Raw genomic sequence first — 17,610 nt, 5'->3', positions numbered from 1 at the left:
GTGGAGCAGCAATTCATTAATAATTCAGGCGTTGATTTATTTCCATAAGGAAATAAATATTATGTGCATTCCTTTGCTTTGCAACTCTTGTCTTTGTCTATGCATATCTACAGATCTATATGTTTTTATAATATACACGCACATGTCTATGCGTATGCCTAAGAAACACACTTACGTGTATGAATATCAAATAACTTGTTAAAGATTGCGTGGTAATTGCATTTTATAAGCATTTTGCATTTCAATCCTTCGTCGTCATTAGTATTTCATATGTAAGACAGCAAAAGTTCTCTCGATTATTTAACTCTTACATAAGTCATAGGAAAATATTGCAAAAAAAAAAAAAAGAAGAAAAAACGACTTTTACTTTCTACAGCACGACATAAGATGAGGAGATAGACATATATATATATATATATATATGCATATCTATATAAGATATAAAAGAAAACCAATGTTGCGGTTAAAATGTTTTTTTTTTTTTCAATTTCGTTATATTTTACAAAAGGAATCTTTATTTATTTTGTTATTAACACTTGACGTATGAAAATAGTCTGAAGACAGGCAGAAAGCGGAAGACTTGAAATAAATTTAGTTAAATGCATAGTTGATGAAATTAAGCGAAGCATAAATTTACAATAAAAAAAAAAAACAAACAAAAAATTAAAAAAAAAAAAGAAAGAAAAAGAAAAAGAGAGAAAGATCTCTTTTCATTAAATACGCTTTGTACTGATACTGAATTTATTATTGGAAGCTGTTGTTGGTGAAAATGGAAAAGCACACAAGCAAGCAATGCCAACCCAACCACCAACAGCAAAAAAAAAAAAACGTATATCTCTCTGTGTCTATTATTTGTCTGCTTGTAGCGAACATTTATTTCAAAATTGTGCTGACGATTCATGAGTTGCTGTTTATTGCAATACGCTACGCCATGCTGCACTATGCAGTTGATGTCTTTACATTCATTCATGTATTTATTTTGATGGAGGGTTTGCTTTGCAATCTGTTTCCTTTCCTTTATATCGTATCATGCATTCAGTTTTTGTGGTTATGCGAAACTTCTCTGCTTTTTTTTTTTTTTTTCTTAGTTTCTTTAGAAAATAATTGATATAAACTATTTAAGGCAAGCAAGATATCACAATTTATCTTATTTCCCTTCCTAAGGCATTTCGTATAAAGCGCTTTTTACTGCAATAGCTGAACATAAGAAAAAAAGAAATGATTTTCAGCATAGATCGCATCATTTCTTACTTAAATGATTAGCAAAAAAAAAAAAAAATTTATATTATTAAAAATCTGATAGCACTGTAAGCGTAACACGCTCCGTAAGCATAAATAAATAGCTTAGCGCATAATTGTAAGACGGAACAGTAGCTTGAGGATAAATGAATTTTTAGTATTGTAATCATAGCTTACTATGTGAGCGTAAGTATAGCATATGCAGGGGACTTCACGAACAAACGGTAAGAGCTGCTTATTGTGCGCGAGCCATTTATCAACATATCAAGGCATACAATAAATGCGCTACTTGCAGGATGCTGCAATATAAACAAAATTGTCGCTTTTGTCCCAAAACCTAACTGATGAAGCTTTAATTCTCAGACTTTTCTCCATTGCGAGCATGCCTGCCTAGTGAAGAGAAGCTTGCTTTAGAGAAGTCAAAAAGTGTATTAGAAAATGTTCGAGTCCTGTGAGAAAATTTTTTTTGTCGAGTGCAGGTATTATGGAGATTACACTAGTCACGGTCGACATTAGGCACCTAAAAAGTAGAAGCTAAAATGAGAGAATGGTAAGAACCGTTCTATGATGGCATTTCTTCGATGGCTGAAGAACTGGTAAACCCGGATTGCGATAAAAATTGCAACACAAGTGTAGCAATAAGCTGCTAAATGTGTTACTCACGGTTTTAGAAAACATTTTCAAATACCACAAGTGCCAGGAGCGCATGTAGAATATTGGAGACTTGGCATGGGAGCTGGGAACAGTGTTTTGGGGGGTTTTCACCATGACTGTGGTTACCAAAAAATCGCGAAGGCATTTAGAAGTGGGTAGTCGTCGCCTTCCTCTCAGAAGTGCTGAAACTTTCGATGTCACAGGGACCAAGGAGTTATCACTTATTAATTATATTACTTTATATGCCAACAGACATCATGCATTTACGCATTTTTATATGTAGATATCCATGTCAAACAAATAAGCTGAGTTTTCTGATTTTGAACCTATCTACCCTGATATTATATATTGTAATACAAAAAAGTAACAATTGGACGTGAAATTCAGTCAGGCTTTCGAGAACGTTAAGCGTAATTTCGATAAGCGATCAAGCGAAGAAAATGAAATTCATTGAAATCTCATAGTGTTCGTGCCGATCGTTCTCATATTCCCGATCGTTGCAAAAACAATGACGCATTTTTTATAACCATTTCCCACGGTAGATACAAAACGTAACGTCACAGTCACATTTTGTTTAAGCAGACATGTAGTGCAGAGTTCATGTTAAAATGAACATCAACAGTGTTTCTCTTTTCATGGTCATTAAGGTAACAAATGCTGCAACTTCCGTTACTTCAATTGTTTTTTACATTTTGTGTACATTGTATTTAATTACATATTCCTGACTAAGATGTTTTAACTACAAGTTTTCTTTAAACATAACTACTAGTGTAAAACCTCGAAGTAATTTTATTTAATATTTAAGCCATTCGTTAAGAAATCTAAAAAATGTGTATAATACCTAATAAGGTACAAGCTTGGACGATATGGTCTTGTTATAAAATTAATCACATACTTTTTACACACGCTCATGTGTATTATTATGGACGAATATATTTTAAAAAATTTCATTGCCAACGTCAACGAAACATGGGAGTACCCTACGTCATGCCGCTTGTAATTCTCACATTTAAAAATGCATCACAGTCACTTCGTGGTTAATTAATGTGAGATTTCATATTTTTCTTTTTTGCTATCTCCATAAGCCTTTCAAATGTCTGCATTCTGTCTGTCCTTCGTAAGCATTCCAACAAAAAATGACGGATGGACGGACGGACAGACATAAGCTGATAAACGGATAGACTCATCCTCTCTGAGAGAAAGACGCAGTTCTATTGTTAACAAGATTGGAGTTCTACTCCAAAATTGATTGTTCCAAAAAAATATGTACACTAACACCTTATTCTTTCTAATTTATTTTTTAAGCAATGTGTATATATTTTATGGGGACATCCTCTACATATGCGTAAATGGCTTCAAGATCTCATGTCATTCATCCGAATTTTATGCCTATTTCGAGATGGCAGCCTTGTGCCTTTTTAAATAGAATATATTAAAGGACCTCATCATATCGTTACAAGCCTTTTCAGCTTATTTTATTTTAAAATTGACCTAAGCTCGTTTTCAAAAACAATCAAACCAAATGTTTACTTTTGCACCTATTATATCATTTATTGACAAAACAAAACACAAGTAAAAAAATTTTATTTGGTTGTTGTCGAATTTTTTATACCCTGCAACTTTATATTAAAAAAAAAAAAAGGTGGAAGGAAATCAAATTATTGATACTCTGTAATATCGGGCGGGCGTGAGCGATTTCTTCAATTTTTTTCCATGTACTGTAGATTAAGTCACAGAATATCACTGGAAATTCTCATAGTTATCACAGTCTGTAGTATTTTATAACCAATCAGCAAAAGGTTAAAAGGGAGATGCTCGCGATTTATTGCGCGTCCCTTGATTGGTCTTCGATGCCAATCTGCGTATAATAGCTTGCAATCGTTCTGTCTGACGCACAGTGGATCATCCTTTTGAGTGTCGGAAAGGTCCTCAGCAAATGAATATATCCCCGGTACATATACTACTGCGAACAGAAAGTAGTGACACTGTATTTTTTAAAATTACTCGCGCTATAATGTCGATGTGGCAGATTTTTTGGTACACTGGTACGACCATTGTGAACAGCTCACATAAATGTCGAGACGTGTGCTGTGTTGTTTTAGTAGTAACAGCGCGTTTTCTTCTTTTCTTTTTTTTTGTTTTTCTGTTCTCAGCGATTTTTACAACGGCAAAATTTGTTCAGGGAAGAAATCGCATCAAATTTTCGCAACATAATGAAATGAATCCAAAATGTTACAAGTCTGTTGCGGTGAGAAGTGCTTATCAAGATTGCAAATTGTTAAGTGGAACAAATCATTTAATGGGGATCATGAGGTAGTCGGAAGATGAATCTACTTTAGGAAGACCATCAAACTCAACTACTGATGGAAACATCGAAAAAAGCAAAGCTCTTGTACTTGTTAAACATCGATTGGCTTAAAGAGATTTTGAAGATATCAACGGATCTAAAGGGATATCAAAAGGATCAATGCAATTGATTTTGAAAGATGGCTTGAGCTTGTCTCGCTTGGCTTTTTGTCTTGCTCTAAAAGTATTGCATTTGTTTAAAAAGCAATGTCGTGGTGAAATGACGAAAAAGATGTTTTCTATGAATGGTAATGGACTGAAATGCATAATTACTGGCGATGGAACTTGGATTCATGCTTATGACCCGGAAAGATTTCAATGTCGTGCTACAGGTGAACCAAAGTAAAACAACAGAGCATATGTTTCGAAATTTATGTCAACTGTTCACAATCAACAACTATGACACTAACCGATTAAAGAACACACACTTCTCGAAATCATAGCGCGAGTATTTTAGAAAAGTACAGTCTCAATACGTTTGATCCACAGTAGTATTTATACAAACAAAAACAAAAATTAGTGTCGTTTGTCCTAATAGAGGCCTATAGAGCCACGGAACTTTACTAACACTAACACAATTAAAGTGTACTATAGCGCTTGTGGAAGAAAATTTAAAAAAAAAAAAACCGCACTGATATTTCCTGCTTTAATCAAAAGTAAGCGCATTTCGAAGATTACGACAAACTTTCGCTTATGATAATATTTTATCAGTCGAAGGTGTGCCGTGCTCTAGTCAATTAACCGAAGAGATTCTTCGCTTCTACATAGAAATGAAATTGATCATTTATGAAGACCAGGGATGAGAAGTGTGTCATACACATACGCTCGAAGAAAACTATGGCTCAAGGTACATGAAGCTGTACAAACGGCGGCGAATTTCGGATTGACTCTCCGTACAGCAACTGTTTGTCTTTATTTTCACCAGGTGACGCGATTAAAACCGAAATTCGGAGTAGAAAGAGCTGACCCCGCAAGAGACCAGTGGAAATCATAAAAATAAAGAAGGCTTCTATAGAGCTCGCATATTGGATTAAACTGATTATGGTTGAATAATGGTGAAAAAACAGTACGAACTTTTTCAGTGCCGCAATATACCACGACATAGTAGCATATTTGAAATATCTTTCGATATATTCTTTTTCATGTTCACGGACTAATAGACAAATCAGTGACATTTCAATTTTGAACACTTTTGTCCCCACTTTGTGATCACACATGATCCCAATACGGGGCAGACAGATGATCGCACGAATAGACAAGACTAATGACGAACTTACAAGTTGTTCTAAGAATACATATGCAGTTGTTTTGTAATTTAACAAATGTCTGCTGACTCTGTGCCTTAGCAGACCAAGCGAAAAAATGGTAAGCTTCTTGCTTGATCAGTACGCATAGATATATATGTTTTGTAATTCATGTAAATTGATTTAAACTAATATAAGAAAGATGTGTTGCTGAAATTCGGTAACAAAACAATGACACAATTGTTTAGTAAATTCTTGCTCTAAACACATTGAAAAATGAAAGTCAATTAATTTCCTCTCCATTCAAAAATATTGTAATATATATTTTTTTCTTTCTTTTATTTAGCATGTCATCCGGATTGATGTCTTGTGTACGGGAAAACTCCCCACCTCTCGAATTGAATGCTTCTGGTCCCTTATCGTTACCGGAAAGAAGTTGCAATGAGAGTTCTGATTCAATCGGAATTAAGAATTCACCCGCATTACAGCATACTAGAGCCTCTTCTACTCCTCTAAATCATACGCATTTGTGTGAAACCGACGGTGGTGAAGCTAGTGGGGAAAGCGTGAATATGTCATTTAACAACAGCAACGGTGAGTACATATTATTATAAAATATTCTAAAGCACTTAACGCCGGACTGACTGCACTTTCTATTGATATAATAACGATGGCTTAGATATAATAACGATGTATAGCTAGCTAGCTGCCTGTAAGCAAGGCACTTAAAGCACTATGAAAGGGATTCGATATTAACCGCATACAATTTCTTTTAGTTAATGATTCGCTTTGGCATTCTTAAACACTTTAAAAACCAGCGGTTTCATTTCCGCTTGCTTCAAGCGTCGTCGATATTATTGCCCGCTTTATGCGGCCTTCATTGTCATCGCATTGTTCAGCTGCAATCATTTGTCTACCTTTTCCAGTTTTCAATTGTCATCAAGTCTTGCATATTACAATAAAGGTAAAGTTTTCCTACAATGCTGGTTAGAGTAGAGTAGAGTAGAGAGTGTATTAAGGACAGCAAAGTTAATTCGTACATAAGCGCACATCCATGCATTATTATGCAAGTAAATTGTCGTGAATTGTTTTTGTAATGCTCTTATTTAAATCGACCGCAATTTACTTTATAAAGTGAGAAATGCGTTTATATAAACTTTTCTATTTTATTGTCTTTTTCGTGGTTACATTGCTATAGCCAACGTACTGTAAAGTATAAAGCTAAGGCTGATGTGTCAGCAAAAATTGAAAATAACAAATACCGATGAAGTGCATAGGTACGCTCATATATTGTACAAGCAACGTTCACGTAAACCTCTTGAAAAAAGTGTTTGCATTTATAGGGTTTGCGTATCTTTATATTAATCACCGAAAGATGAAAATATAGCAATTTTGTTATTCCGTTCGCAACCGAAGCAAAGAGGCTGTCAAAACCGAGTAGTCTTGATCCTTCGATTGGATTTCAACTCACTTATACTTCTTCGCAAATCGATCTTCTTTTACGATGCTCCTATATTTACTCAACTTGGGAACGTTAGAAAACAGACGGACTTACGCGCAAATATATATTAGCTGACTGAAAACCCAATCCAACTGGGGTCGTTGCGTCAATCAATTCTCTTGGCCAAGTTTGAGTATAGATTTGAGCCGCTCGCAAGTTCGCGGTTAACGGAACGAACGATAGTAGATATCGATCACATTTCCTAAAGCTCTATAAACGCGAAGAGGACTGATAACCATCTTAATCCATTTACTTATATATGAAAGTTCTGATAAAAAATTTGAGAAGTTAGCGGACATTGAAAATTCGCTTTATAGCGAATACAGATTTCGTGGTTGTTTTCTCTACCGATCTCTCTCTCACTTTTTGCCTTTTTCTTACGCCACTTGAGATCTGACGCTTGAGATAAAGTGACTTTCAATTAAACATTCACATTGAAATAAAGTTCAAGCGACTTGAATGAGTTGGAGAAGGTCTACTACTCCTTGAGCGAGGCAGATTAATACCCTAGTAATAATTGCACTTTCTTTCGCTTTCGTCTCTTTTGTGAAATTTTTACACATGATAATCTTTAATTGTTCTTCCTTTAACTTTAACGTTTAAAAATAACTTGAAATTTTTTATTTTTTTTATTGTTTTTTTTTATATTATTATCCCATTTCATGCATGGGATCAAGTTAAGAAAAAAAGATTTATTACTAGACATAAATCTTTTTGTACTAATATTATTATACTTCAAATATTATACTTATACCTTACGGTTATAAAGTGTTACTACGATTACAACTTTACGTGCACGTAAAGAAAAGTTTTCTTAACAAAGAAAATTTCTCCTGAGGAATTCTTTTACATATATATATATATATATATATATATAAAGTTTTTGATGATACGACATATATAAGCAAGACGTACTTATCTGTTGTGTTGAACACAAACAAATTCAATACAAATATGGTTTGAGAATTGAAATTCAATGAACAATGTACTGCAATAAGTTTATCATCACTCTTTTCATCTAAAGGTAAGATATCACATTCCACTAAGCACTAAGAGTCTCCGAACTACATTAGCAAAGTGTGCCTAACCGAGTTTATCTACGAATAACTTACACAAAGTGCGCAAAGAATAAAATTAATTGAAACATGTAAAAAAATTAAATTCGATTGGGACCGAATCTTTTACACCCATCAACGTTTTACCCTAAAAAAAGGGTAAAAACAGTAAAAGAACAAATTTCTCATGCTCTCTATAATAGGGAGTGGGCGCAGTTGATTTCCTTTATTTTTAAAATAAAAGCTTTTATCGCAGAGGCTTATGGGCGTTGTAGGCGAGGTCAATTTCGAATTCTTTCGTAAATCTGCAGGCGATATCTTCATTTGCGCTAACGAGAGAATGTTTACCACAAATACTAAAAAGTTGCGAACATGCTTCAACTGATTTAAGATTTGACGCAGATCAAGAATATATATACCTTCTGGAGTCTCTTCTGGGCGTTGCTAACGTTTTGACGCAATGAATATGCCTCTGCATTATACTCAGGCAAGATTGACAATTGAAAACCATATACTGCTACGCTTAAGAGAAAGATTCAATTATCCTAACTTAGCGTAGTAACCTGGCTAGTTAAACCGCTATTTTAGACTTATTCTTATGATATAAAACACTAGCAACTAACTCTGGTTGTGATATAAAGGCTAATTTTTTGCAAACAGGCTTGTCGATGGGGGAGCTTAAAAATGAATAGGTTTATTCCACCTAAATTTGTCGCATTTAGTTAATTTATACTTTTTATCAATTGATGTCGGAAAATACGAATTTTTTCCCGGAAAAGATTTTTTCGGAGTAGGTTGTAAGATCACTACGATCCAATAACTTTTGATGACTATGTTTTAGGATTAAAATAATTTGAACACAAGGCCATTACATTAAATACCTAAGGGAGATAGACGGAGTTTAAATCAATTTCGAAAATGATTTTGGAGTGGTTGCTACGATTAAAGCATATATATACCCTTATCACGCTTACCATATATTGTGCTAATAAGAAAGTCAAATTGGTTTCTTAAGATTGCAGTCGGGTCAATCGAAAGATGAATGTCATTATTGCGTTTCATTTGTAAATAATTTCGCTAATTATTTGCCTCAACTTTTTGGTTCTGTTATGCTTTAGTGGGTAAAAGTCAGAAACCTCCTCCTCTCCAAGGGCGAGGGATACTAGTTTTCTTTCTTCTCTTGTATCAATATTCTATTTTAAATCCAAGTTAGGGACAAAGGGATAGAAAGGCGGACGGACAAATGAATCAAATGCAAGCAATTCAGTGGCCCTTAATAATTAGAAATTTTTATATATCATATAATATATAATATACACCGAACCTTATTACCAAGTTAAGCAAAAAAATCAAATGAATAAAAGTGTTTTTGGCTTGCTTCAATTTTTAGTATTCAGACCATTAGCTTTCAGTAGATATTTCATTGCAACATAAAGCGAAGACCCGTTCATTGCATATAAAACATGCATTGTAACGTATGAACCTCGTACATAATTTAACAAACTGCAATCATGTTCAAATTATTAGCCTTGTTTATAAGTACGTTTTTAAGAATTTCGGATGAATCTATGATTTTTCAACTCAAAGTGAAGATAATAGTTAAAAAAACGTCAGGCAAAGTCGGCTCTTTTAGGCAAACATCAGGATATGGGAGACGGAGAGACTATTCGCGCTGATCAAGATTTTACTGACATTGTGGGATCTACGGCGTGACTGACACTACGCTACAGTGATGTGGCAAATTTAATATGCCAGCAGATACGCCTACAGTTGAAAACGGTGTTGAATGAAAACATAACCATACCACGATATGGTAATCTCGACCCACACACTCGCATGTATGTCACACGAATTAAAAGTTTCTCTGATTATGACACTATATGCACTTATGTAGTTTCTGTTTCTCTCTCTCTCTCTCTCTCTGTCTTTCTCTATTTTCTCTGTCTTCACATCGGTTTTCTCGCCAAACTACAAACATTTAAGAGAGTACTCTTTCGACGCCCACCATCGCTTAGGCAAGGTTTGCTAATTTTAACATTTCGTTTGTAATATTTAGCGAAAAAGCCTGCATACGTATTCTTGATTGAGGTCAAGTCTCTGGCAATCTGCTTTATTCCTTTCTACCTTTACACGTGTCATAAATTTGATAATAAGTTAAGTCCATTTAGAAATATACCTACACTGCTAAAGGCCCTAAGGAAAGTGTGTAAAGAAGATGGAAAAATGCAAAAAAAAAAAAAATTGGTTTTCTTGATGTCTCCCCTTTTAGAGTATAAGCAGAATGATTATTTAACAGAGTTGCTGACGTATTCGTTTTATGTGAAAATTGCCTCACTTTGATACGCATATAATGATTGTGTGAGATGGTGGGTATCCAAAGTATGTATAAAAGCGAGCATAGTTCCGTTAGTCGTTCAACACAGTTTTCCATCAATAGAGAACTAATTGAGAAACAATGCAAATATAATTTTGTGTTCAGTACTCAACAGTAAGAGTATAATAATTTTGACTTGTCGTTTGACATATATAAGACATATACAAGAAAGATATTTAAAAGTCATTCTTTAAAACTTTTGAAAAGCATTACAGACCATAGAGAGCATATGCTAATCAGCGTAAGGTTCTAAGTTAATTTAGTCACGTCGGTGTATTTAGAAAATCTTGTGTCATTTATTCTTGAAATTGTCAAAGTCATCGGGGGCTAAAGTTGGAGTCGTGCTTTTTGGCTTGAATGCCATATATGAATATTGAAGATCGTGTCGAAGTATACTTTTGAAGATGCCCACAATAATAAAAAAAAAAACTGGAAGCGGTTGGAAAATTTCTATATCACAAGTAACTCAAAGCGTACTCGAAAGTACTTTGAGGTCAAAATTCATGCATTCGTTTCACTCACATCCTTGCTTGGGAACAACATTTCTGTTAATTTATCGCATTCAATCTACGTCGCTAGCGGACAGCGATTAGTGGTGGACAGCTAGAATGTTCATGGGACCCTCTGGAAATCGGACGTTTTTAGCTAACAATCAATTTAATGTGACTGAGATTCGTCTCAGCATTCGTGTTGCTATGCTTCTTGTCTCAATTATGCTTATTCGTATTTCTCATGCATGCGTTACACGTTATTGGCAATGAACAACTAAGAGTTGAAGTATACACGTACATGTATCGAATGAATGCAGTTCATCACAAAACAACAACGACTTTTCACCCAGGAAAAATTTTGTAAACTATGTTTGCTTTACAACTTAACTTATAGTATATTATCTGCTCAGAAAAAATGGTTCGGTATTTTGTCGGTTCATAAATAAATTTGGAGTACATAGTTGCGGTGAATATTTACTTGCTCGCAAAAAAAAAAATAAGTGCGCATGCGCGGCAGTTGACAGATCTGCCTTCTCTTGTTTTTCCAAGTGAATGTCTCAAGGATTATATTACACCAAAGTTATGTAAATTTTTTTCCATTCCCTATGTATAACATCGACAATTAATAACCGATTCGGAAACGATTAAGGGTTAACTGTATGTCCATGAAAGTTAGGATAGCGTTCATGCGATTTGATTAGTTCATTGTACTGGGCGTCTAGGTGCTTATAAACTTGTTGCGTAAAACTACTGAAACAAGTTTATATGAGTACGCCTGCAATGAACAAATGATATAATAAACAAAATCTAGTTTATTAGATTTACAAATGTTTATTAACTCATGATTTAACAATTAAGTAGGCCTTGGCCATAGCTTAATACTAAAGAGTAGCTCCATTTTGTTTCTTTTTTTTTTTTTAGCTCCAACGGCTATATAACTTTGAAATAAAACTTTTAACCCTGCTGGGTGAGAATAGAGAGGGTATATTCATTTCATCAAATCTTTTGCTACATCCAAAGTGTACCACATATATTTATTTATGTGTAGTATATATAAGTATATAGATATGTATTTATTGCCGATATACATTTGTACGTCTGTTTGTCCCTCTGTTTGTCATGTCGTATACGCCACAATTAAGATATCGGCTTCAAGCATTGGAATTTCTTCTTGCATGCCGCTTGTCATGGACAATATAGGCCAAATCGGTCGGCGAACATGCTTGCATGGCAATGCAAACTAAGAACGCTTTCTATGTTCAAAACCAAAAAATTTAGTATGTTGTTCATTACCCATGAACTATAACATGTATCATGGTAAAATTTTCCAATTATATTCTATGGTTGATACTGCAGTGCTGGGCCAAAATCGGAAAAATCGTTCCTTGCGATTTAGTATTATAAAGTATCGAAATTTCATCCACTTTCGGATTTTTTTTTTTCAAAAAAATGGTTTATATAAACAATTCGGTCATAGCTGGATATAATTTTCGTATTTCCTATATATTTTAAATATATTATATATATATATGTATATATATATATTTAAAAAATAAAAAAAATTTTTGTTTCCCTATGATCTTAATATATTCGAAATCGGCTTTCTCACCTTATTGTTAACGATAAACACACGCAATATTAAATTTTTTCAGGAGATAAAAATCACTAAGAAACAGAAACGCTTTGCAGAATCCTTGACAAAATATAGGTTTTCTCGCCAAGATCGGTTTACTCCTCTTCAAATGAGTATTTCAAGTAACGTAAACTCGGTTTTCTTCTTATCTACTTATCTATTGCTTACTTCAATAATTCAAGGAAATCTAGTTAATGGTGCCTACATACTTTTATGCGTGCCTCTAGTTGTAAGCCACGCAAAAATTATTTCCATAATCTGACAAACAGGTTATGGTTATTAAAAGATTTGTACTGCATTTTTTTTATGTGATCTCGACATTAACAGGTTAAAAAATAATTATAAACGAGCGTGATCGCTAGTAAATATGTTATACCAAGTCCCGTAATGTGATCGCTCACCTATAGTTTCATCATAAAAAGTCACACATTATTCCTTATAAAAAGTTCTTTTTCAGGGGAACCCTTATCCAATGCCAACGCGTTCAAAATTTATCGAACTTGATCGAAGAACTTCTTGCCCTTCACTTAGTTCCATCGTTAAATATTAAATGTAAGTCAAACAAAAGTTTACGCTTGAAAAGAATTCTTATGTAAGGAGTGATTCAAAAAGTAGGTCTAGGTAGTCCGAACATTTCACAGTAAATGTATACATAAGATTAGTGCATTGTACCAATTTCCATCATAAACGATTAGGAATTAGATCTTGCGATGATACGAGGGCTTACTTGTACGGAGAGCTTTTAAAAGTGGATCCTACCTCACATAAATTTTCTATATTCAGTTGGTGCGACAATGTCCATTAAACTTTGTTAAGAAATAATAAAATTGGAAAATAATTTTTTCAGAAGATTGGGTAATAGTAATAAACGTCCGATTCATTCTCAATAGCGTTTGTCCTTGAGCGAAAGCATTAGTCAGTGTAATCAATTTAATCAAAATTTGTTAAAAATTGGGAGAAACATAAGAAGAATGCGCGGAGAAGCGGACAGACATATAAAAATTCAAGAATAAAATCGATTGCCGTAATAAGTCCCTTTAGCGGTTGCTTACCATAAGAATCGTAGAGTACAATCAAAATTCCCCATAATCCAAGATATATGTGATCAACATTTGCTATAGTTAATTTTTATGTCACATACCTATAACATTCTAGACGAATTTTTGTGATCAGCTGTCAAAAGTTAGACCCTTTTGCCATATAAAGACTTATCTTTCGTAAAAATAGTTATATAATATTTATGGGATTAACGACTCTTTAAAATAAAGCGTTATTTAGGGAGCGGTCACCATAAGTAGAAATCACCAAATGTATTAATTAAATCTCTGATTCATATTTCTGAATATTATAAACAATAGGACTAAATTCATATATATCTGCATCCTTGGTGCTTAGTATAAGAGTTCATTGCCGGACTTTGATCGATTATGATGGATGAAGATTGTAAAATTTTCTGAAATAAATAAAAATTATGCATAAAGAATTGGTTTTAAAGATGTCAAGTGCTTTCTGCACATTTATATATTAATATATGGGAAGGTTAAGCCCTATTGCCATAACATAATAAGTAATAACTACAATGTAAAAAATAAAATGCATTGAAAAAACATATGTGCAAATGTCTAATCCTTTTTGTGTTTTCTCCCCATTGAATGAGCAAAACAGATTTATTTTAGTTTAAAAAGTTATTCGAATACGCAGGTAATATGAACGCATGTTTTACATAAAGACAGTTAAAAGAGATAACTGAATACCACTAACGCTTAATTACTCGGAGTTCGCGGTGCTGTATGTGTGTTATACGTTGTGCCGTTTGCTTTTTACGTTTGACTGCGAGAGCTCTCTGTCTGTTTCCTCTATTGCTTTTGATTTTTTTTGTGATTTTCGCAGCGATTTCATTCATTCTGTGAAAATTACTTCACCTGTAAAGGTGAAACGGTCGTTCGTTCGTGTACGTCCATTTATAGCGTGTCTGTCTATAATGTTAACATTCAGAGAGTCGGTGAACCGTAACGGACAAACATCAAATACATGTTATATTCTTCATATATAGGATGAAAATAAATATTTTGGGCACGTAAAATATTTTTAAAAGAAAGAAAGAAAAAAAAAAAAAAAAAAACTACAACAAAATTATTATTAATAATAATTGAGTAAAAATTTTAAAGTGTGAAAAAGTGTGTTAATAATTGTAATATTATTAAATTGAGCTTCACATTAATTATTAATTATAAATCGTTTTGGATTATCATCGAACCAAGCGAAAAACAAAAATTTATGATCTGTGAAAATTAAGCGTATAATGAAAAAGTCTTATATGCAGTTTATCTAATTTTGGATGAGTGCTTGAAAGGAGCTTCTCGAAAAAAAAAAAAAAATATATATATATATATATACATATATATTCTTAATCCATTTGAATCGAACCAAGTGAACATTCTTATAAACGGCTTTTTTCCTTCTAAAAGCTCTTTACATCACCTCACTTTTATAAATCGATCGAAATTTGTTGATAATACTTATCTGTATTGCGTTGAAGGAGACTGTGATAAGCATTTAATTGTCTAACAATTAGTAAGTACTTAAGTAATTCTTGAAACGTAAGAGACACTTATTTAGAAGGTTAGTGTAAATGTATTTAAATAAAATATGTATTTATTAATGAACTCTCTGTCAAATAAGTCTTCGGAATTTTGAAAATTTCACTGAAACTTTAGTTATCCTCCTATCTTTTGGGCGGCAAACATTTCTGATATGGTATTTCATCTTTCTTCTCACTCTCATATCGCTTTTCATATTCGAGAATTTTTGAAACTAGAAACTAGTAACCTTGGAGTATGGCATTTAGCTGAAAACCGCTTATCAAGTTTTTCGTTGATTTGCTTCTTGATTTTCGAACATGAGGTCTCAAAATATCAACCCATTCGTGTCATCATAGCGTGGCATCGTCAAATATTATCCAAAAACTTGATAAATTACTTATCAACATGATGGGTTCAATTATTCGTATATTTCTCTTTTATTATTAAACTTCTAACAGATCGAATATGCTTCTCATTCTTTAGCTTCCAATCATTTCATGCAAATTCTTGTAGAGGCGCAGAACAGTTATCTAAGCAAGCTCAAAAATAATATTATTATTTTCCGAAACATCATTTGTGGACTTTTCTCATCAATCATTTATTTGAAGAATTAAGCAGACGGACCCTTCTAAATGGGGATTTTGGCTTGGAGACTTTCTTCCACGACAGCCCATGACACACTGGATAAATACGTACTACTAACCAGCGTCCCTTCAAAAGTGGGGCGCTCTGCATCCTCTAGAGGCCCTGGCACTCATAAAGAGCCACAGCAAAGCTGCAGGTATAGACCGTCCTATACACACTATATGGCTTTAAAGAGCTTTTAAACCAAAAGCTAAAAGCACTTAGGCAACCAAAGTTGTATTCGAATTTGCAAAACATGTTCACCCCATTCTAACCTTCCACAGATATTTTTAATATCCCGGAGAATATGTCGACTCAGCTATATTTCTAGCGCAGTTGTTACTTCCTAGGCTTCTAATCATTAAATCATGCCAATCTTTCTCATCTATATAAACGAGAAGCCTTATTTCCAAAAACCCTTGGCTTCGCTATGGATAATCTCCCGTCACCGGGATCAGGAACAATAAGATTCATTAATTAAACCATTCCAGTCACAATTAATGGGTATTTATATAAAATTCGCTTTAAGGCCGATGTTACTATTTTACCCATTTAGAAGAATCATAAAATATATCTTAGAAAACTGCAAAATATCGCATCGGTTTAGTTACGATTGCCCCTCCCTTTGCCGTTGCATCTGTTTTCAAAAAGTTAACATAGGTTGAGTTAAACCATATAACTGGCCACAGACAACATTTGAACGTAAGCGTTCAACAACCTACATGCCTACGATATATAAAAAATGGGTAAAAAACAATAACGTTGTTACTATAATTAACAAGATACAATATTTAGCAGATATCCTTTTAAAATTTTATAACACTTACAATATGCACACTCCCGATTCGTGGCCAAGCGTACATCGGATTTGCACATAAAGGTGGTCTGTCTATATGAAAAACTACAAATAATAATCAGTTTTAGAAATTGGCTTAAAGCTTGTCCAATGTTACCATATTAGAGAGCGAGAGAGGGCTATGGAGGCAGAGAGCGGTCCGTCAATACTTTATAATTTTTATACCCCACACCGAAGTATGAGTAAACGTATCCAACGCCCACGAGGAAGCTTCATAGACCCCAAATTAATTCTGAATCAATTTAAGCATGTCCGTCTGTCCGTCTGTGGAAGCATTGTTTTGGTCGCAAAAATGAAGCCATCGTCTTCAAATTTGGGTGAAACATTGGAAATTCTGGCAAGCAATTTGGTATGGCAAATCTGCCAAATCGATCGAAGGACATGCCTACAGTACCAAATAAATTGAAAACATCTCGTGCTTTTCAAACGACATAGAAAATTGGTTTTTGATCGTTACTCCTAAACCACAGCAGATAAATCTACAATAATTTGGACATATATTCTATGAACAATGTTGTGGTCCCTGCACAAATATGGTAAAAGATGACCTCTCCTACTTAATGTCATAGTGTTGTGTTACAATATCATTTCTTTCTAATATTTTTTTTTAACTGGCAAGAGCAAACTTCAAAAAACCCATAAGGGTATAAGTTCTTAGCCAACTTCACATTCGGAATACACCCGAGCATATTCGTCTGTCTACATGCGCATTTGTCCGTCTGTTCACTGGGTAAGCAAAAATGAAGATATCGCCTACAGACTTTCGAAGAATTTGAATATAAGCCAAAGTTTTCAAAGAGCACGCCTACAACATCCACACCCCTATATAATGAGAACAATGAACACGCTTGCTGTCCCTCTACCTGGCTCGTTGCTTATAAACTATAACAGACGACGCGATATAAGTTTCCACAAACTTACATAGCAAGAACAATGAACACTCTTCCTTTTCCTCTTCCTGGCTCGTTGCTTATAAACTATAACAGACGACGCGATATAAGTTTCCAGAAA

At 33.9% G+C, this 17,610-nt stretch overlaps 1 protein-coding gene across 6 annotated transcripts in view; it reads left to right on the top strand.

The window, feature by feature from the left end:
- The window catches only part of LOC119636137 (probable serine/threonine-protein kinase DDB_G0282963), a 94,146-nt gene that overhangs the window by 44,369 nt on the left and 32,167 nt on the right, over window positions 1–17,610 (top strand). For all 6 annotated transcript variants that reach the window (XM_038031313.1, XM_038031311.1, XM_038031314.1 and 3 more), the window contains one exon: window positions 5,830–6,077. In XM_038031313.1, coding sequence (XP_037887241.1) covers window positions 5,831–6,077 — 247 coding nt within the window. In that variant the 5' untranslated portion in view covers window position 5,830. The remainder of the gene's footprint in view (window positions 1–5,829; window positions 6,078–17,610) is intronic.

Source organism: Glossina fuscipes, unplaced genomic scaffold (assembly GCF_014805625.2).
Source record: "Glossina fuscipes isolate IAEA_lab_2018 unplaced genomic scaffold, Yale_Gfus_2 28, whole genome shotgun sequence".
Taxonomy (NCBI): Eukaryota; Metazoa; Arthropoda; class Insecta; order Diptera; family Glossinidae; genus Glossina; species Glossina fuscipes.
This window is presented reverse-complemented; position numbering and strand designations above follow the sequence as displayed.